This window comes from Cebidichthys violaceus, unplaced genomic scaffold (genome assembly GCF_023349555.1).
Source record: "Cebidichthys violaceus isolate CVI_PGR_0920_01 unplaced genomic scaffold, fCebVio1.0.p SCAF_6, whole genome shotgun sequence".
Taxonomy (NCBI): Eukaryota; Metazoa; Chordata; class Actinopteri; order Perciformes; family Stichaeidae; genus Cebidichthys; species Cebidichthys violaceus.
In genome coordinates this window covers 17,281,329-17,304,773 of record NW_027176816.1, presented here as the reverse complement: position 1 = coordinate 17,304,773, position 23,445 = coordinate 17,281,329, and the positions used below count along the sequence as shown (strand labels likewise).

General features: G+C 43.0%; 1 protein-coding gene across 1 annotated transcript in view; it reads left to right on the top strand.

Annotated features, from left to right (window-relative positions):
• Positions 1-23,445, top strand: part of klhdc8b (kelch domain containing 8B) — a 124,012-nt gene that overhangs the window by 87,784 nt on the left and 12,783 nt on the right. The window contains exon 4 of the mRNA XM_068732683.1: positions 14,913-15,014. Coding sequence (XP_068588784.1) covers positions 14,913-15,014 — 102 coding nt within the window. The remainder of the gene's footprint in view (positions 1-14,912; positions 15,015-23,445) is intronic.

Below are 23,445 nucleotides of genomic sequence, written 5' to 3'. Positions count from 1 at the left end.
CTGTTTTTGGCAGGCGGTAGGTGCTAATTCTATTCCCTGAAGGGCACACAGCGTATCCACGCATACATCAGGCACCCAATGAATAAACCTCAAGCAACCTGTAAATGGATAACGTGTCTAATCAGGACCTGGCATTTGAAGTCGTCATCAATTCAGTCAAACCTGGCATTGCTTATTGGCACAAGAGCCAGAAGCTACATAAGGCACATGAAAAGCTCATTTCAGTGATTTGTGACGCAATGTCATTTTTAGCATTGTCTGCTAACATGACCCTCTACGCACTGAAAAGCACACGTCACCTTAGTGACATGGATCCCATTTTATTAAGCTTCTGAACCGTTGACAGCAGCGGCCGAAGGCATTGTGGGAGGGAATTTCTTCAAATTTGGCGAAAACGTCCACGTCAAGGATGAAACGAGTAGAGTTTGGTGGTCAAAGGTCACTGTGGCCTCACGTCAAACCCACTGACGTGAAATCCCACCTTGAGTGAATTTCTTCATAATTTTGCACAAACCAGCTCACAAAACACGTTTTTTGGCCGTAACTCAAGATGCTAATCATGAAAATTCAAATATCTAATTGGATAAAATGGAGGCGTGCGATCACAAGGTGGTAATTCTAGTGAAGTGCATAGAGGCATAAACACACAACGTCTGTGTTCGTTTGACAGCAGCGTTGTGTTCAAAGCACCCACAAAGACAGAAATACTTGGAATGACTATATTCCGATTGGTGTTAGACTTTTCATTCTTCTGGTAAAATACTTAAATCACATCAAAGCCAGCAATATCCGCGCTGAATGTAAGGTCAATAATGGGTTATTGACCACAGTTTGTTCCCGGTAAAAACATGCGTAAGCAGGTTGAACTAGAGAGTGATTACATCAGCCGTCAGACAAAGTCAAGGTTTTAGCAAGAGGTTTGGAGACGCACTCGACACGCCCCGCCGCCCCAAGCACCCTGAGGAACACGCATTGCACCTGAACGCGTCGTCGTAAACGCTTCTGACCTTGTCGGGGTGAAGCGCTTTGCCCCGGCGGTGTGTCCTCCTGTGAGAGTGTTTAACAGACCATCAGTCCTCTGCAGGAATAGGACTGACGCTGTTGACTCTTTGACCCCGTGCTTTTTTGCGTTTCCTCTCCCACCCAATCCCTCTCTGTGACATGAGCAGTGAACGGACACGCCGGGAACACTTCATCCCTTTAAGGGGCCATTTCACCCAAATAACGAAACAAAATGAAACGAAGCAAAGCACGTATTTTCCAGTGACACCTAGCCAAGCACATCGTTTTGGTTTAATTTACTCAAGCTTTGACACATTAGCCTCTGATCTTGGAAATTGGTTTCTGCTGAAACCCCAACATAATGGAGGTCAATGGAATTGTGGTGCTGTCAACATTGAAATAAGTCTGCAGATATTCTATGATTTTAGTTTTCACCACCATTCTTATGAAAATAACTACTACCCCACTAACAAGCATTGCATGCGTCTCCAAAGCCTGATATATCTTATTCCTCTGTGCCATAGACCTCCATTGTTCTCCAAAAATTATTAAAATCAGCCACAGGTACAGCTGACATTTCCCTTCACAGTGGGCTCTGTACTTTATTTTAATTTGAATACCACTTACACCATCTTCATGTCCTGGATTGTCTCTACAGAACTGTATTCATGGCTGAACAAAGCCTCTGTTCTGGACGCCCAGCTGTGACCTTTTTTTAAAAGATTAGTATTAAGACTGTCCTCCCAAGACAAACCGTTCATTGTCAAATGAGAAAGTCCTCAAGCGGCCTCTTGTCCATCGGGAGCAAAAAAAGGAAATAGTGTGGCATCGTGTATGCAAGCGTATGGATGGAGGGGTCAGTGAAATGTTGGACTTGGGAGACCCCCTGCCCATTTCCCATTTCCTACTAACAGTGGAAGCTGGTTTCTCTAAAGCAGGACCGTTCCCTTTCTGTTACCGTGCCGTGTTTTCACCCAAACCGTGATCCTTCCATACAAAGTCCCTTTTCTGCCGTATCCTAACCAACCCTCACACACAGCAGTGTCCGGTCAGAAAACGTTTCATTTTATTCTTTCTGGAAGGTTGTTATTATTATTATAATGATTATAATGTCGCTTAATTTGGTGGGACTTGTTGGAAGAGACCACCAGCAGTGTGTGAGAAAGGATGTTTTGTAATGTGGTAGAACCTGTGTTCCTCTCTGACTCACACACGGTTCAGAATGTCTCATTTCTGACTTGAACTCAAACACTCGTGCTGAGAGGATATCTGACACGGACTCAGTTGGCTTTGGTTCACACAACAATTGCGCTGCCTTCAGCTTTGTGCACATTCGTTTGTGGACGATAGAAGAGTGAACCTTTCATGTGACCGACCTCCAGAAACAGAAGCAGTCAGATGAGCGTGCATATTTAAGTTAGAAAGAGTGGACTGAAGACAAAAAGAGAGACAGAATAATATCATTTCTGCCTCACAGCCCACGGTGGCCTTCAAGCAGCAGCTGTCAGCTCCGCTCTTGTTATTCTACCGGTGCTGATATTACCCTGTGATAGACTAACACAGGATAAATAGGTCTGTTAAGCCTCCCGCTGATTACTTCTCTTTAAAGCACTATCTGCAGAATAATTACGGCGTGCAAATCAGTGATACTCTACACTGCCGGGAGGGGGGGGGGGGACCGCAGAGATGTTGAACGATGACTCAAAAACCCGTTAGCCGCTGCCAGACCTTCAAAAACCAGACCTTTGTTTTCTTTCCATGTGACTCAGCTCTCTCATGTTTACAGTCTCCCCTGCGTGTCGTCTCTCTGCTGCTCTACGAGCAGATTTTCAAGATTCGATGTTGGATGTTATATCTCACTAAGCTCTTTCCTTCCAGTATGTTTCTCTCTCTCTCTTTTGTTCTCTGTCGCCACGCAGCGCCGTAGAGGAAGGAAGGTGACAGTCGAGAGGCGGCAGTAAATGAGAGAGTGAGTGCAAAGCGTGTGACCCAGATGGAGCTCTCTTGACTGCCATTCGTAATCGTTGATCTCATTGTGCAACCATTCTTTGAAAAATAAATCTTTTTCCTTTCCATCTTGCAAGCAAAAGCAATGACCTCATGGATCCTGACAACTGACTATCTGTGTTTTTTTGAACACTGCAGATATCAGCTGGGTTGACCTCCACGCCGCTATGCCTTTAAATTGCATGCCTCAGTTCCGCTGCATGCTTTAGCCATCCTCTCTACTCGGCTTACTTTTTCCACTGCAGATAGTACCCCACCAGTGTTGGCGGGACCCTTAGCCGATCGCCATAGCGACACCGCATGAAACTGCCGTGACATCATCTTAAACGAGACACGGCTCTAGCTGGATCCTTTTATTGGCTGCCAAACAGAGGGAAGTCTGCACCTCGTCAAATAACCACGGCATAGTTTTGTCGGCTAAAAAAAAGAAATGTGAATTAGAAACATTGCGGTCACCCAGTTCAAATGTTTCCAGATCTGCCACCGGGTGAGTCTCGCGCACTGAGACAGAGATGAGCAGTTTCTCTGTTACGTTACCTGCTGCAATGAGTCGGAGATTTATATATTTATTAACCCACAGCGTTTCTGGATGAGTGCTCTTCATCTTCATGTAGGCGTGGTTCTGATAAGTGTATCCATTTGTGCTCTGCTTTCAGTGGGTGAACGTTCATATACTGTCCAGCAGCTGACTGACTGACTGACTGACTGATTTCTACAAGTTTGCATACTGGAAGGTCATTCAGAGAACGCTTTTTTTTTTCTTTCTTCTTCTCCACACACCACCCACCTGAGCAAAAGGGGAATTTCTAAGAATCCGATTGGAACATTGATAGATCTGTCAGTAGTTCAGAGATGTCAGGGTGCATGCTATCGCTCATTAGAGCCCACACTAACTTTCATGCCCACCCACTGAGCATGAATATTTATAGGATTACTGAGAGGCCAGGGAGACTCATTAGCAGACCTGGTAGAGACCTGTTGTTTGCATTTCCTGCCCCTCCACCACTTTAAGTTCCCCCTCAAAGCCCCCGCTGGATCAGGCTGAGCCGCAATACTGGCTTTTGTCCGGGATCATCTCCAAAACGATATCTTCCCTCATTCATCAGATCCTCATTCAGCTCAGTCTTCCCTCATGTCGGTGGAGCTCAACTCGTCCGTACTCCATGTTATGAATGAACACACGCTCTTATCTCTGCACTCACAGAAACTTTGCTTTGCGGTGCATTGTTTTTTTAGGAATGTTTTGCGCATCCCCGCAATGCTCATAAGACGTGGATTAGTGCATCAATCTTGTAATAGATAGTAGAGCGCTATTACTCAAACCCTGCATTGCAGCAACTGCCGCAAGCTGTAGTAGATTCATGAGTGTGTGTGTGTGTGTGTGTGTGTGTGTGTGTGTGTGGATGGGATTATCTGTCCGTCCCAAGATGCAAATCCAGCCTCAGAGAAAAGGGGGAATAAATACTCACTATCAGAGCGCCAGATAAAGAAAGGCAGAGAGGGGCCGAGACCTCCGCTGGCTTTGTGTTGCACCAGCGGATCCAGCAGAAAACCTGGTGACGTGAGGAAGGGACAAGCGACGCACAAATAGTTTTGAAGGCTTTCATAGCAGTGTGTAACGTGATTTACAAGAGACAAAAAGAAATGGACAAATATATTTCTTTGTATTTTTTTAGTACCTTTGGGGTGAGTGTTGCTGGTATTTGATCATTAAGCAAAGTTGTAGGATATCAAATTGGAGAAATACAAAATTTGAACCGATGATGATAAAAAGTCACGTCTTGGAATGTCATCAGAGTTTTCCTGAAAATGACAAGAGAGCCGCCTCCGTCAAATTCCATCCCGCCTCCAGCTCTTAACAAAACTCAGGTGTCTTCATGGAAAACACTACTTTTTAACAAGTGTTGCACTTGGTGAATTCCTGAAAACAAGGTGACTCTTCTAAGGTGTAACAGGCGGTACTTCAGCCGCGTGCTACAGATGGCTTTTCAACACTCGTCGTGTGCCGTACCAAAGAAAACCCTGCATTCCTCTGCATCAGTGGAACACAGATGCATTAGCTCTGCTAATTGCTGTGCGGCCGTACTTCTCTTGCAGCAGTCTGACTGGCCTTTTAAACAACAGCTTGTATGCAGCAGCATTCAGTGTGGCTTCAGCCGGCTTGCTGCTGGCTGACTGAATGCCAGCACCTACGTCTTTCTCCATCATGATGAAATGTCATCCCAGCCGCCGGTACAGGTCGGTGTGGATTCACCAGCAGTCTTGTCAGCCAACAGATGCAGATGTGTTCCACGGCACGTAGACAGCTCGGTGTCTACCATACACACTGTGGACCTTGATGTATCTCAGCTGAGTGTGTCGCGACAATAAAACGCATCAAGCCGTGGATATATTAAGGTCATTTCTCTTCATTCTGCAAACACTTTTCAGCGATGATTCACATGCTGCGATGTGTTGCGTGGAGTGTTGAGTATGTCTGAGTGGTTGTGGAATATCTTGACGGTAATATATTGCATTCGGGAATAGATAATGTGAAATTGTTCCCTCATAATGGGGATCATTTTTCAAATCAGCTTGGATTGTGCTTTTTCATAAATGGAATGTAGGAGATCTAAGATGGATATGTGTTTTGTAATAGGTGCAAACTATACCAAATAGCTTTCCATTACATTGGTTATCTTCTATAATCTTCTTCTATCTAGCTTCTTTTTTTTTTAATGATAGAGATGCTATTTTTAATACTGCACGTTGGTGTGGTGGCTAGCACTGTCGTGGGGGGGGGGGGGGGGGGGGTCTGTATGGCCCTTCTGTGTGGAGTTTGCATGTGGGTGTGAATGGTTGTCTGTCTCTCTGTGTCCGCCCTGTTCAGATAATGGATGGATATTCTATTTTTAAGAAAAATATCGGCCAATATTAACAATATGATACCTAAACATTTCAGACAGTGCACTCTGCCATTGGTCATTTTTAACAGAAGGCAACAGGTGTTCTTTCAGCTTTCTAGTCGTTTGAACTGGTTCGCTTAATTTAAGAAACTTTATTGAGTGTATATATATATATTTTGCTGATTAATCGTCTCTCTACCTGTTTAGGCACCAAAACTACTTGGTTAGGAACAGATCGTGGTTTGGGTTAAAATAACTACCTAGTTCCGTAAAACAAGCCCGTTTGTTGTATGCCTTACTTAGGTAGCATCACTAAAGTAAGGTCAAATAAGTCAACGTTGGCTTTTGGTTTCACACGGACGACATATACCGGTCTCCTGAGTGAAAGTCCTGTGTTTGTTTGACCCGTCCATCCACCCCGACCTCCTCGCTACGACGTTGTCGCTCTTTATACTCCGTCACCTGAGCCCTGCACGCCTGGCTCACGATTATGTTATATCTGAATGACATTATGAGTGCATTACAGTGAATGAAAGTGGATGAGCCATGTGGGAGTAAACGGTTTTTCTCACCTTCACTTTCTTCCAGATGTGTTTATAACTATGTTAACAAAAAAACAAGTGCAGTCAGTCACATTTTCTCAGGTGCTGTACTTACAGTACTCATTTCAGGTGCTTTACTAATGTAACTACTTTACACTGTTACTGCACTACAATTTAAATGTGACGCATTGTTTTAGATTAAACTACCCAACAGCACATAAAATAGTTCAAATGAACAACAGTAATATCCCACTTTTTGTTTGCATAAGTAATAAAAACATGAAATTAAACAATAGTTTATGATATGAGACTCGCAGGGGGCATTTTTTGCATCAAGTGTTTTTAAATGTAATACTTTACACTTTGCTCATGTTTCCCACCTACTTTTACCCACCGAACATTTTGAATTCAGGACTCTTGTAATGCTTTTAGAAATGCAATGCAATGAAATTACACATTTGTATATAAGTATGTAGTTGCTGCACTTTGGCTTTTTACGGCAGTACAACTCCCGAAAATGTCAGTCCCCTGAAAAGGAGGAGGAGCTGTCTGCACACTACGGGCGGCTGAAAAACGTGTAATGTCAGTAACATTTTTTCCAGATTTTGTGAACGAGACGGACATCTGCTGATTGGTATTTCTAGCTGCATGTGTGTTGTGATCACATGCAGTGTGGCTGTTTGATTTCTGCCTGAATAATTCAATACACATCTATCAGAATGGGATTCCAGAGAGGACCCGCTGTCATCACAACCTCATTTTCTTGCAAACATCTTTCCATTTCTACCTTGTGATGACATTTTGAAATGGGGGTAGGTGGGGTGCAACTGTATCCTACCATTGAGCAGATGTGTGTGTGTGTGTGTGTGTGTGTGTGTGTATTGGGGAAAGAGAGTGAAAGATTTTTTTGTATGCATGGGTGAAATTGTGCATATAAACAGTACGTGTCCACATCTGCCCACATACTTTTAGAATCTGCTCATTTGTGTATTTGTGTGCATGTGCAACTGTTTGAAGGCTTGTGTCTTAACGTGTGTGTGTGTGTGTGTGTGTGTGTGTGTGTGTGTGTGCGTGTGTGCTCCTGCTTCCGTCTCATATGCCTTTTTGAATGTGTGTGTGTCCTATTCAGCTCGGCGATGGGCACAGAGTGAACTGCTGGTGTCTGGGAGGGCGAAACAAGAGAAGGAAGGGGATTGATTCTGAGCTTTAAATAACACACTCTCCTCTCCTCCAGCTGAGTCCACCAGACACAAATCTGCCCCACACGTCACTCAACTCACCGCCATGTGTGTGTGTGTGTGTGTGTGTGTGTGTGTGTGTTTATCTGTCTGTGTGCGCAGCCCCGTCAGTCACTTAGTCCAACAGGAATAAGAGGATCGTTGGCCAAAGTAAACCGCTCATTCCTTTTAGTTGCCTAGAGCAAAGGAATGAATCGTTCTTGCTGATGAATGGCAGCATTCTGTCCTCAAAGCGGCTCATTTGTCCTCCTGCTGCAGTGAAGAATGTTGCTCTGGAGTCGTTCCTTTTGGTATGAGAGGAGGGTTTCGCTCTGTCTCTTGGTAGCTTTCTGCTTGACAGGCTTTGTGAGAGGCTGTGTGTCAGAATGCACATGTGAAAGGCACACAGCATGTCTCTCTCGCATTCTCTGGACTTATAAAAGCACTATGGCATCCTCATTTATGAACTCTCCAAATGTAAACTCTACAAAGGTTCAGTCTGGCCTTTGTAACCGACACATTATCATCAACTGTGAGATTTCCTCTTGTAGAGAGTGAGGTTTGTACGAAGTGTCGTCCGACTGTTTCTTCAAGCTGAAGTGTTTGTTGCTCTTCCAACTGGTCACACTGGGAGTCAGGGTGAAAAGCTGATCGTCACAGAGAGAGACGAGAGGCGCTGTACACTTTCAGTCTCTCCTTGAAGACGTCTGTAGTATTTTGCTCTTTTGTACACAGGGGAAGTGACGGAAGCAATTACTCCAAGAAACAAGGCCTTAGGCCAGAGGTGTTCAATTCAAGTTCAACAAGGTCCATTCATCCAAAGGTCTGGAACATCACAGTAATGTCTAACGTGTGCTGTGATTTAGTGCTACATATGTTGAAGTATCAACGTTTGTATGTAGTAGAAAACTCATTATCAAATCGAATAAAGAAAGTTCTATTGAATAATATCTCAACACTATTTATCGTCAGTTTTCAAATTGAAATGGATGAATTATAAATAATACAAACTATAATAATATATAAACGTTCTCTCATTTCAAGTAAAATAAGGGCTGTATTAAAGAATAAATTACACCACAGAATTATTTTAAAGTGCTCCATCAAAATAAAATAACTCTCAATTATCTATCGGTTGTAGATCCAGGGTCCAGATACAACGGCGTCTGGGACCGGACCCGGACCGCGGTCCTCCTATTAGTGACCCATGCCTTAGGCCTAAGTTCAAACCCTGCCAAAGTTACAGAAATATCAGCGACAGGTGTGGGGGTGTGGGGGTGTTTTCCGAGGCTGTTTGGCGGTCCGACGGGCCCTTTGGTTGAGGTACACCATTAAAACAGGGATGCCTCAGGGTTCTGTCTTTGGCCCACCTTCCTACAGTTCACAAATAAATGAAAGACAGGAATTATTTTATGGAGCAGCACACATTCATGGACAATGTATTTCGCAGGTTTCAAAAGGTATTGGTCTTCTGAACTAGGGATGGGTATCGTTAGGATTTTATCGATAGTACTACTCTTATCGATACTCCTTATCACTTCGGTTCTTCATTGTTACTCTTAAAGGTTCTTTTTCATTATTAAATAATTGATTTATAAAAAATATATATATTGAGCATGGCTGTGAAAGGGAACTTAATGTAAATACTGCATTCCATGATTCCACAGAGTTATTGGACATTTCCTTGCTCAGAGCGAGTCCCCGCAACAATCAAACTTCTCACGATGAGATACAGTCGTGCAATAAATGTCATATTTATATCTTCGATAGAGAGTTGACAACAAAGGTAGAGAGAGATGGAGAGTGACACGTAAGGTCCCCGACCTCTGCAGCCCACTCCTCATCTCTGCTAACAAAAAGCCCCTTGAGGCAAATTTGTGATATTGGGCTATAAAAATAATACTGGCAGTAGATTTGCATTGTGGGTAATTGAAGCATCAAGTTTTGACAAGAGAGGAAAATGTGTGGAACAAAAAAGACACTATCTTTGGTTCTGCTGCATTGATTTTGAATGTTTGTTTTTTTAAACTGTCCATTGCGAGTCTGACAATATTACATGCAATGCTAATTCTGTGGGCGACTGTTTTTACTCCGAGGCCATCAGGGCCTAAATAACCAGGCTTCCTAGGTTAAACTTCTGAGGTTTGGAACTTTAAAGTGCCCTTTCGCAAAACCTCCTTTGGCCAGACTTTTACTAGATGGATCAATATGTGGAGCCCACAGAAATACAGACTGATCATGAATGGAGTCATTCGAAACACAAGTTCAGTCATGTAATCATCCATCCATGGACATGCATCGCAAACTAGCGTGGGCTGTGTATGCTGTGGCGTGTGGCAAAAGGTGCACGCTATATGCTTCTTCAGATAAAAATAAACATTAGGAAATATACAAACCCACACACACACACACACGCACACGCACACACGCACACGCACACACACGTATCAGTCAATCAGAGAAGTGCAGAGGCTGAACTGAACACAGACGACAACACTGTCATGGCTGTTTCTGCAAATTTATCTGCAGACGGTACCGGGGGGGGGGGGGGGGGGGGGCTTGCATGCCTGTTAGAAAGCTCAACTCCTCCAGCCTCTCCTCCCGTATATCTGCAGCACATTTGCATGTTATCTGGCCTTTCCATTTTCCACGGCTCAATAGCTGCTGTGTTGCAGCCCGCATATATCTGTTAGTGAGCTGCTGCTGGCTCTGCCTTCACGTCCTCTTACTCAGAGATTACCGTTTAACTACTTTCCCTACAGCCAGCACTACAGCAGCTCTGCAACACATTTGTGTTATCTCAAAGAAACGCCTCTCCTCTCCTCTTTCCTTTCCTCACCTCTCCTGTTCTCTCCTATCTCTTGTCTCCTCTCCTCTGTCTTTTCCTCACCTCTCCTGTTCTATCCTTATCATCTTGTCTCCTATACTGTGTCCTTTCCTCACCTCTTCTGTTCCATCCTATCCTCTTGTCTCCTCTCCTGTGTCCTTTCCTCACCTCTCCTGTTCTATCCTATCCTCTTGTCTCCTCTCCTGTGTCCTTTCCTCACCTCTCCTGTTCTTTCCAATCCTCTTGTCTCCTCTCCTGTGTTCTTTCCTCACCTCTCCTGTTCTATCCTATCATCTTGTCTCCTCTCCTGTGTCCCTTCCTCACCTCTCCTGTGTCCTTTCCTCACCTCTCCTGTTCTCTCTTATCCTCTCTTCTTCTCTCCTCTGTCCTCTCCTCAAATGTCCTGTGCTCTCCTTTCCGCTTCCCTGTCCTCTGGTCTTTTGTCCTCTCCCCTCCTCTGTCCTCTCCTCTCATCTGTCTTCTCCTCGCCTGTCCTCTCTACTCCTCTCCTCTCCTCTATCCTCTTGTGTCCTCTCCTATGCTCTCCTGTCAATGTTGGCAGGAAATCAAATTTGCTAATGGTCTCCAGTTTCTGAACATCTCTGAAAACGGGTTGATCCCTTCATTTGTTATGAGAGCATATTCTTTGAATCCTGTTATGCTTCTTTATGATTATCGCTGACTAACAGAAGTGAGAATGGTTTCTTATTAATTCTCTCTGGGAAGTTTTACCAGCGGTTCAGAAATGGTTGTAAACAGGAAAGTATCAGCAATATGTATGCATGCAAGTTCAGAGAGCAGCACCTGCCTTTTAAAAACTACATTTTTGTAAAAGTACTGGCACTTCATCAGCTTTCTCTCTGGCCTCTGTCATGCTCAGCGGTTCGGGCGAAGAGGAAAGTCTGTTTGCTTTCCCAGCGCTGGGAGACTTGTCTGCAGCAGAAGTGCACTTACAAACAAACATCTCTCCGTTAGGTGAGGTAACTGCTCTCTGGTGACCATTTACTGGCCTGCACCTGTGAGACAATGTGAAACTAAGCTTATTGTGTCATCAAATGGCAATTCATTTGTTCATCCATCCATCTATCCACTGATCAATACCTCCATCATGCTGCTTATCCCGGTCTATGGTGGCAGGGTGAAAAGAGCAGACCGCCCTTTACCCCCCAGCAATGTCTTCCACTATTTTCTTTAAGTGCCTCCTGGATTCATCCTCGGTGTTTGTTCGGTAACACCACAACAGGAAGGCGACCGGGTCAGCCTGCAACTCTCAGTGTCAGGAGTAGCATCTTGACTCTGAGGGATTCAGAAAAACCCTGAAGAGCTTGAGTTTATCCATTTGTATTTGCTTTACGGTCACTTTCCAGAGCTCCTGACCATATGTGAGGTTTGGAGCGAGAATCGGTGGGTAAATATAGAACTCCTGCATGTGTGGCTTTAGCACAATCCGACACAATTCCGATACAATTGAGATGCCTTAACAGCAGTCCACCAATTTGGTCCAGATTTAAACATAGACAGAGTACATTTACAGCACATTACATTCATTTTGCCGTTTTTGTCCAAAGCCACACCCAATAAGTGCATTCAAGCCACGTAGGGTGGATTGCCACCATGAGATTGAAATTTGTGATTTAGAGTGAAATGCCTATTGGATGACATTATATTCACATATTTCCCTCAGGATGAACTGTGATCACTGTGGTGACCCGCCGTCTGTTACACAGAACCATCTGAGAAGCCGCCATTGGAAACTGTTTAAAAAAAGGCGGCCGCTTTCAAATAAATACGTGGCAGTTGATTGAATGAATCAGTTTGTCAATCAAACTCTTGCCAAAGCAAGTCAAGAGTGAAAAACATCTTTCCTATCAAAAAAAAGTCTTCTGTGTCGATTTTTGCTCTTCTTTCAGTGAAGAAATACTACCCTGTTCCGATAGAGCTGATGCTATTGCAGCACCTTCGCTAACCTCTTTGCGAGCCGCCATTGTTGTTTTGAACAACAGTCTCTCTGTGTCTAAGCCTTCGCCCATAGTTGCCAGTAGCTCCTCACAGGATTCAAACAAATTACGTGAAGCCTGACAGGAGGAATTTCCCTGAGATATCGTGACATCGCGAGAATCAAGCTGTGGTGCAACGTAAAACCCTCTGACCTCTCCTCTAGAGCCATCATGAGGTCAACATTTACTTTGGTTTACTATGGGTAGCACCAGGTGGCAACCTCCTGTTCCGCAGAGTGAAGCCAATGTGGAAGTGTCTTAAAACTTGCATCCTCTCTACAGGGGGCGACGCCTTTGGTTGCAAAAGAAGTCTGATTGAATGGAAGTCAATGAGAAAATGACTCTACTTCTCTCTTTGTAAACATGAGTTTATGGTCTCAATCTCTAGTTTCAAGTCTTCTTCAACACAGCATGATGTTCATTTAGTAAATTATGGTCCATTCAGAGTCAAATAGACCATAAAGCAGGGTATGCTTTAGGGCGGGGTTACTGTGATTGACAGGTTGCTGCCCTACCGGAGCCGTGTACGCCGTCTCTACGTCACTCCTCCGCTGTCCAAATACAGTAACTTACGTTCTTTGGCTACAAAAAAACAGCATGGCCTTAAAACATCAGTCCACAAACCAATGGGTGACGTCATGATGACTACGTCCACTGACATACAGTCTATGGGTAGCACTTTAGCATTTAGCTCAACGGACAAGAACGGCTCCACAGAACTGCCAGCATGCCTGTAGACGTTTGTCTTGTTTTTCTAGCTTTGATAAAAACAAAGACTCATTTCAGCAAAGCTGCCTCAGCACAAGAAGACTGTAGAGATCAAATCAAAACTGTTCAATCCCACAATGCTCAGTGCCGTTGGGCCTAATTTCCTCTTGGAATGAGGGGGAGAAATGCCCCCCTTCACCTTTCCATCCATGCTTTCCATCCACGAGTGAGAAACTGCTACTTATAGGTACTTAACATCCGATCATTTGTAGCATTCTGCATTAATTAGCATTACGCCCATGCAGCACATTTTTTTATTGCTTGTTCTGTGCTGCATTTTGTTGCATTTGCCTGAATTTGCAGCTCGTGTCCCTCGACGATGCTCTCTGCAACAGAGACGTGGAGGAGTACGAAATGGAATGTGTCACTGCGTATCGCTGTCCCAAATATAGAAATGTAATCTGCTGTCGGGTAGTGGGGTTCAAGCCAGAGAAAGAGGGAGGAGGGGGGTGGAGGGAGTGACGGAGGTCCTGAGGCGGGCCTTGTTGTGACTGTCAAATACAGATCCCTCTATGATGAACTCCATTTCTTTCTCTATTTCATGTCTGGATGTGATATGATGTGTTTTACTGCACACTTTTTAGGTTTGCACACAAAAATAGAAAAAGTATTTCTTTTTTCTATCTCTGTGCTTAGCAGTGACCTTCTCCGTTATTTGTTGCCTATTAATTTGATCTTGTTTTAGGTGGTGTACAAAAACAAAGACTAATACAGGCAAAGAAAGGATTGTTAACCTTTCATATCCTGGGAGTCATAGAGACAAGGTTAAGACTAGTGAGTGAAAAGTCAGCATTCAGTATGAAACAGGTAATCAAAGATGTTTAAAAGAAAGTGTGAATCCCCACAACCACGAGAGGTCCATGAGCAGGCAGCCATAACTGGGCACCCAAATTATGATGCAGTTTGCTGCAGCAGAATGCGAGATTAGCCGTGGACAGACAGCGAGGTGCACACTCACTCAGTCACAGATACACAGACTCACATAGTCACACACACACACACACACACACACACACACACACACACACACACACACACACACACACACACACACACACGACCTAACAGGCTGCTCGTCACGTTTGGGCTGCTTGGTTCCTGTAAAGAGAACACACACTATGATAGCTTTACTTCTTGTAAACGGGAAATATTTTCATTATGTATTTTTTGCCTTTATTTTTATTATTATTGAATCTGTTTCTCATAAACATATTATTTCATGTCAAGATTCAGTTTTTGGAATCACTGTTTGATATCTTGTTAGATGCAGCTTCTTTTGTAACAAAACATGAAAACGAATGAATACTTTTAAAAGGAAAAAAACAACCTCTCTGACCTCGGCCGCATCCCACACCTTTGAGATGAACTGGAGCACCGACTCTGAGCCGGCTCTGATCACCCAGCATCAGCGCTGGATCTCATGAACCCTCTTGTGGCTGAACGGGAGAAAAATCCCTGCAGCAGGTTCCAGCACCAGGCCAACCATTTGGTTATTGAAATTCATTGTTTAACAATTCTATATGGGTGTAATGTTTGGGTGTCAACATGCTTTTTTTGGCTGTTTTTTGTGTTCTTCTTTAAAATGCTTTGGCAATGGGGGGGACTTCCCGTTTTCTGTTGTGGTCCGTGATGACTGACAGTATCTCGTGTCCTCTCACCTCTGGCAGGTATCTGGATCAAACCCAGCCGAACATCCAGGATGAGGGAGAAGAGGGCCGACTTTGTGGCAGGATGTCTGGGAGGAAGGGTGATTGCAGCCGGTGGTCTAGGTCAGCACCTCTCTTTCCCTTATCGTGGTCCGTGTGTTCTTTTCTGTCAATCTGAAACAGCGCTGTGCTTTGACCCAAAAAGAAAAGAAAGGGAAGAGAGACGGAACAACGGAGCAGGTCATCCTGTGATTGATTTCCAATGTCGCAGCACCTTTTGTCTGTTAATGGCCAAACCTTACAATGGGGCATGTGATGTATTGGAGTAATCTGATCAGTGTTCAGGTTAAGTGTTTCACCTCAGCGGGAGTACAACAATGTGCCTGATGCTTTCTGACTGCAGTGTGTGATTTTAAGGAAAAAGTTCTAGAATTACACTGATTGTTAAACTTAATTTCCCCTGGTTGTTCTCTTCTACTCTGGAGGTAAGTAAATCAATGTAGCAGAGGCCTAGAAAGTTTAATCTGCAGTATTGACAAGCTCCAAAAAGGCTGGATTCTGCTTTTCCCGTTCCTCACCTCAATAGCGTCTTTCATTGGGAGCCTCTTGACCGGCTGCTACAACCTGCAGGGCGAGGGTCACGTGACTGACTGACAAAGACAAAGAAGTCAGCCGGATAGTTTTCTATCGCATTTCATCCCAGTTAGCTTGTCAGCAGAAGACGGGAAACGGTGAGGAAGCAAAGATACTGTCCTAAAAAAAATGAGTTTCATTTTTAACAGCAAAGAGGAAAACATTGTCAAGATTTTTTTTTATAAAAAATAAGTAGTTTTCAATTTTCAGTTACTTAGAAAAGTGTATTGTACCATTTTCCAAATAAGAAGTTACTTCTTAAATATTTGATGACCAGGTATAAACTTGTAAACTAGTAGATTAGCTAACTAGTGGTCGTGCTACGCAGGTCACAGCAGTCCATCAATCATCTTACCTCCATCACACCCCATACTCAAAATGTGTTGTATACAAGCCCATGCAAAGGTTACATTCTGACTTTAGAACACCCTCCGAATTCAGAGAAGACATGATGCAATTATGTTTTCACAGGCTGAGTAATCCTCACGACAAATACACTGAAATGACGACACAAAGCAAAGGCTTTAAAGGAACTACCTAGTAACGTGTTTCTGCTGAATTCATACAGTAATTATTACTGTTCATTTAAGATATTACCCCAATACAGTTGCTTCATCTGATAATAAGAGGCCTCAGCACTTACAATCAGTGAAGCTTACGGCAAATCAAACGCCGCAACAAACACCATACACACACACACACACACACACACACACACACACACACACAACCAAATTAATTTTCCATTAACTTTCTATTTTCTGCTTGACCGAGCTGCATGTGATAATACAAATATAGTGTGAAGAGAGACTGAGCAATGCTACAAATGAATCAAAGGTCAGCGTTTGTCCTCGCAGACATGCTTGTTAAGCAGATATTGATTTACGTTTCAGTGCACCTGCATGCATCAGCAGATTACACACATTACAGTGTGTGTACACATATATATATATATATATATATATATATATACACATACATTAATCATGTGTGGTTGTTATGAAAGGAACTCTATTGGCAGATTTAAAAGCATCTTGTATTCCTGCACATCACACACCAACAGTGTGGGCACTGTTGGTGTGTGATGTGCAGAGAGCTAGATGAACCACAGAATGAATAGGAACTGTTTTACTATCAAAGTCGATACTTGCTTTATTTTGCTGTCTATCAATTTTAAGCTACTGTAGAATAACATGTTCAAGCAGTTAAGGCTTTATTAAAGGTGCATTCTGTTGCATTACAAGTGTTCTACAGATGTTTAAAAATGCTACGTCTTTACTTAGTTATTTATTGATTTAAACCTTATTCCTATTAGTTTCTTCACAAATTCCCATGTAGCCGTAATTCAGTTTGGCAGTTTTTGTTTTTTTCTATGTCCACAGCTCAGAGTGACAGACAATAATATGAGAGACATCTGTTCAGTCGGTGTGTAAGAGAGAAAGACAGGGAAACTTGAAGAGGATTGAATGAGATACAAGAGTGAAGTGTGTGTGCGTGCGTGCGTGTGTGTGTGTGTGTGTGTGTGTGTGTGTGTGTGTGCGCCCCTGTTTTCAAAGTGAAAATGACAGGTTGCGAGTGTGAGAGGAAAAGAAGGAGCTATGTTCTATATTATTTTCTTTGCGAGTGTCAGCTGTGCGTCCGGCTCACCATCTAATCCGTGGGGATATTTTGGGCTTGTGAGTCATAGCTGCTTTATAGGACATTTCCAACGCTCTGCCTTTGGGAAATAAAAGAGGAAAATAGATCCGCAAAGACCAAAGTGCATCTATAATGCAGTTATACTGTATGTGTGTGCACATTAATAAATGTATACAGTCCAGGGTAGGATGAAGTAGTCCTTGCATAAGTTTTGCATATATATACGTATTATATGTGTATAAATTAACTTGATTGAAAAGCAGAATTTTAAAGAGCAGCAGCAGGATTGTCTAGAGGGGCCACATTTCTTCAGGCATTAATATTCTACCAATGAACAGCTGAAACATAAATGAATAGGCTGAAACATGACTGCTGATGGTCAGTCTCCTACTTTGCAGAACCTTTATAGTCGAGTATGATAACATTAACAACGCTAAATAAATAGGACCCTTTTTAAAAGCTTATAAGTTATAAGTTGAGTCTATTAAGTAGTTGTATCTTCAAAGCAAACCACCAAACACAAATGACATTATGTAAACCCTGGGTTCTTTTCTTCTTCTAAATAAACTCAAAATGACTCATTTTAATTATATAGTGGACATACATTGTAGCAAATGCTGATAGAATAAAACAATTAGCCTGGATATTTTTTGAATATAGAATAAACAGCTTCTGACCATATTTTAGGCCGTTAAGGTCTTTGCAAGGTGTTGGGCGACACAGTAACGTAACACCCTTTCACAGCTTGTTTTAATCTGAGGATACTAGCATGAAGTGACTGAGTAAGTAACATGAATCATAGGGTGATGTAATATTTTGAACCAAGCCGCAATGTGAAACAACAACAATATTACCGGAATTTTTTTGTATTATTTCAGGTTCCTCAGATTTGTTATAAATAGTATAAAAATAATACATTGTCCAGCCCGCCGTGTTTCTTCAGTAGGTCAGAACAAACCAACCGACCTGCTTCAGCTTCCCCGCTGTGGTTGGAGAACACAAGGGGGGCGCCGGTGTTTTCAGTCTCCATGTTGGTCTTGAGGAGCTGCAGCATTTTATTTCTGCACAAACTGCAACTTCTACTCTACTTTCACTTGAAATCTTCACTGCTAAGCTAACTCGCTTCTGCCCCGCCGCCAACCCGTTCGCTGATCTCTCTCTCTCTCTCTCTCTCTCTCTCTCTCTCTCTCTTTCCACTACACACACACACACACACACACACACACACACTGGCCTTGGCTTTTCTCCAAATGACCTACGCCACCCTTACAACAACTAGCTCTGGATAAGGCCATTCACATTTTCAGGTTTTGAGGTCGCCCGCCGTAGTTCTCCTACACGCTTTGCAGACAGGATTCATTTGAACTGGTTTCAATCTGCAACCTCAGCCAAATCCGACACACTGCATCTTTAAAGGCAAAGTTACACGGCATCAAACAAACAGGCACAACCAAACATGCTGGCCTGAATAACTTGTTGTTGCCCTTTCAATAAGCTCATTCTAACTGTTAGGAAACTTTCTGGCCTGACAAGTGATGGTCGAAGGTAAAGTAGAATTCTGTTACAGTTAGTTCTCAGATCTGAAAAGATATAAAGAAAAAAACAATCTAAGGTGCTTTTCTTTTATGAACACCTTTTTTTTTTTGGTAGCTAATATGACATAACAAATTCTAAAGGTACCATAGGAAACACAAGCAGATGCCATAACCTATTAGTATGGCTTTTATAGCTCTTCTGTGCTCAAGTATGTTAGTTGAAAATGTAAAAAACAAACAAACTATTGAAGCCATTCAAAAAAATGTCCCACGCATGAAAAAGCTACTAAGTGATTGTCAATTTGTGTCCGTGTTCATTTCTCCGTGTTTGTGTTTATTAGTGACACTCACGCAGCCTGTATCAGTCCGCCTCTTCTTCATTGCACCCCCACCGCGTCTGTAGCTCATGATGAGCGCCCGACAACTTGATATCCACACGTTAATTGCAATTAGATGCAACTTGTCAGAGAAGGACGATTTGAGGTGCAATTATGTGCTCAGCCATATCATTTCATCATCGGATTATTTGCCAGAAATGCGCACACACACACACACACACACACACACACACACACACACACACACACACAGATAGGCATTTGCGTACCTAATACAGCACTAACATATACTTAATATTTGCTTCATCTGCGCCTCTCAACCTTTTGAATGTGCATTAACATCATCATCATCTTTGACATCGCTTTAAGCCTATTACACTGGATTACATTTTTATAGCCGCCTAAACCGCAAGTCAGAAATAGCTCAATGTCAGAGACGTATAATGAATCATAATGTGGCTTGAACTCAAAAATCAGGAGGTGAATCCCTGTATTTCTACATGTTGATAGGATCCGTGTCTGCAACTAACTTCTGTGTAATGTTGCCATTCTGTGTCAATGCAAAGTGCCATGGCAACGTTCACACGTAACATTATGGTATGACAGGCTCATGACACACGAAACAATATTTAAATGTTAGTTTTGGATTGTCTACATTGTGGTTCATTGAGCTAAGAAGAATTGAGCTAGGAAGAACTTTTGAAGGTAAGGGGTGGGTCAGTCTTAACTTTTAGACTCTGGAGTGATTCTCAAAGCATTCCAGAACTCAAACGAGCTCCTGGGTCTGAGAGAGGTCAGAGGCAGTTCAGAGTAGCTCACAGTCAGTCAGCTGCTGCAGGTAGGGCACCTTGTGTCAGCGATATAGAAAAACACAATGATACTGAACTTTTAAAAGCCTATTTGATAATCATAATCAATAATATAGCCTCTTTAAAAACAGTTTACAAGATGTTAAGACAAAGCAAGGTAATATAACAACAGAAAGCTCAACAAACTAAAGTAATAAACAGTCAAATAGATGAAACGATAAAACCAGTTGATACAACAGACATGTTGGTGGCTGGTGAGGTTATTTAGGGTCTAGCTCACCAATAGATCCAATAACAATGGAGATGACGGATTGGACATCTCTCGATACTCTGCCTCTCTTTTCTTTGTAACACTTTGTGAGTTAACTGTGAAGCTGGAGTAGCTAAGAATTCAGGATACATTTCGTGTCCAACAACAGAAATGGTGGGAATTTGGAGCCAGTCTTTCATATTTTTTGTCATACAACTGTTATTCCATGTTTCTGGAAATGATTGGCCGCATTTTTACTCGTACTGGTCTGTTTTTGGTCTTGACAAGGTCTCAACCTGCCTTGGTCTTGATCTTGATCTGGTGTCATTTTTCAAAGTCTTGGTCCTGTCTCGGTCTCAATACACTCTGATCTCGGTCATGGCTTGGTCGTCGTTTGGGTGGTCCTGACTACAACGGCTTCTTTTTGCATCCTTATATGTCCAGGCATCACTACATATGAATAAAGATTAGTACCTACATATAAATAACAACAAACAGAAGAAGTGTGCTGTATATTGTAAAATGCATCAGAGTTTGTTGACAGCATCAGAATGCACAGTTTGCCTGATGAAGCTGAGTACTCTTGAGTTTAGCCTGCCAAGTTCAAACTCCCAATCAAAGGAGTCCAAACTAGATGAACCCCATATTGAGAAAGGCCTATTGCTGCGCTGAAGAACTTGGAAGATCTCAGCACTGACCATCAACAATCACTGTAGACCTAGAGAGAAAGTGAATTCATAAAACATGATGTCATCCATAATGACGTCAACCCCTCCCTTCAGTCTTCATCAGTTTATTATCTCTCACTTTCTCAGTAAGAAAACTGCTCTTAGCAGCTTTATGAAGGAGAAACTTTTAGCGAGGAACACTTAGTGCCATTTAGGAGGTAGATACGGGTAAGATAAAATACGAATCCCGAGCTCGACTGATTGTCATTATGAGTTTTTATGAGCAAATACATTACTGATTATTCTCCCCCCGAGCTACAATTATAGACAGGGATTGAGAACAGGGCAACATGATCTCCATTCCTCTCCTGTGTAGAGGAACAGTTGGTCTGCTATTGAAACACAAAACAAAGGACCCACTACCACCCACAGCCCTCTATAGAATACAATATAGTCCAATCAAGTACGGTGTGTATGTATGTTAATAAAGTATTACAGCATCAGGTAGACACGGAGAGCAAAGGAGGACAACATTCCACTTCACTAGCCATGGAGGTGCAGTAATGGTAGTAAGGCCGTTGCTGGTTTCCGCCTCTCTTTACAAGATCTTTTCCGGTGTATTATAGGATGTTAACTGTTAACCCTTAGCCCTATCCATCAGAGAAAAACGCATGATATACCAGGAATAACTCCACAACATGAGGCCTAATGCATATTTCAGGTCTCATCTGAATGGTAAGAGGCTAAGGACTATGGTCGACATATTTCTATGACATTTAGGTAGCTTAATCTCCCGTTTTGTCAAAGACAACACAGCCCTTGGTTAAATGCTTTGACAGGAACATCGACTTATGTCAGTGTGACGGTGAAATGTGAAGTTTGCCTGCTTTGTTTGTCCGTTGACAGGCCGCTGTGTGTTCAGATGTAAGCTTTGTTCAGATGCATTAGACAGCTCGGCATTTCTAGGTTACAGCACCACGGAGCATGTTTCTGTAGACCGTCGAAAGATATACACCGAACACAACCTACTCATATATTTACAAAGGCTCAATCTTTATTATTAAAATGCTTGGTAATGAGACATAGTTTGGACAGCACACATATCTTCTATAGATTTTAGGCAACTTGTTTGTCTCATTGCGTCTCTTACCAGGGTGTGCAGCTCGCCCATGTGGTGATGAGTCATGGCGACCATGTTTTCACTGAAAACGTATCTTGCTTCTACTACACAAACAGTTACGGAGAACAGCAAGTAAGAAGGTCAAGGATGAGTGCTGAGAATTACCTGCTAAAATGTGATAAGTGCTGTAAATGAGGCTGTTTACATATCAAACATTACCACAAACATCCTCTGCAGGTTTGTTGTGCTGCGCTATTGTCTCGCTGTCTGAAAACAGACGCAACGGGAAGTCACAGGGAGGCGAACAGGAAAGACAGAAAAATAAACACCTGTGAGCTTCGGAAAGGGTAACACTGAAGAACAGAGACGGGAAACAGCAGAGGACGAAACCGATATTGGAGCTGAAAATGACAAAAGAAATACAGACTGCAACAGATGAATTGTTGTTTGGGACTTTTAGTATTTTTGAAGCGACTGTTTTTTGTGCGATTGATCCCTTTCAGGAGTTGCCTAACCTTGTGACCCTAATCACCTACATATCTACATGTGTGAAAAACATAATGGAAAATCTGTCTTTATCAGCTGAAACTGCTTTTGTGTGGGGTGTCTCCTATTCTAGCTTTCAGTTATCTTAAAGTTTGCTCCCAGCTTTACCGTTTCACTGATACAAGCAGGCCTCTATTAGATCTTTGAAACCACAGTCCAGGTACAGTAGAACAAACGTGAGGCACATCGAAGGAGAGTGTCTTTAATTTCAAAGTCAATCACGACAATTTATGAATCAAAATCACTCCTTGAAGGACTGGTGAAATCCAACAGTGTTAAAGCTAAATGTTAGCATGAAGCTAATGGAGATTTAGGAAGTGGTTAGAAGGCGGACATCGTGAAAGAGGAGTTGGGCTGAACAGAGCATGAGGAGGACGGATGAGTCGACGGCTAAGGAAAAGTAGAAGCTGTTTCTAAGAAAGGACTTACAGATAAGGAAGATGAGCAATTAAATAAAGAAAAGACAGGAAAGAGTGAGCTTTATCGGTGACAGGCAAGAAGAGCCACAAAGGGATTACAGCGAGAAGTAATGGAAGTAAAGAGGAGATGAGGAATGGAGGTCAGGAGGAGAGAGGGAGCAGAACAGAGGACAAGAGGAGCGGCCGGCAAATTGACATGACGTCTGTCGGCCGTGAATCAAAGCAACGACAGGAAGCCTTTGAGCTCCAAGAGCAGCGCGGAGTATGTTTCTGTGTGTGTGTGTGTGTGTGTGTGTGTGTGTGTGTGTGTGTGTGTGTGTGTGTGTGGGCGTGTTGGCGTGAGCAGGCCCAGATTGCTTTGAAAAGGCCGACTCGGCGCCGCCCTCTGTTCTTCCAACAAAACGATGATAATAGTCTTCCTCGGACACACACGCACAACACCGCACACTCACCAGCCCATATCACTCGGGGACTCGCTGTGATGTGGGTCTCCATGGCGACGGCAACAACTTAGCGCCAGCTGATGCATAATGGCAGCGAGCGTTGCACCTGAGGTGAGAGGGAGGGGGAAGGGAAGGAGAAAGAGAGGAGGCAGAGC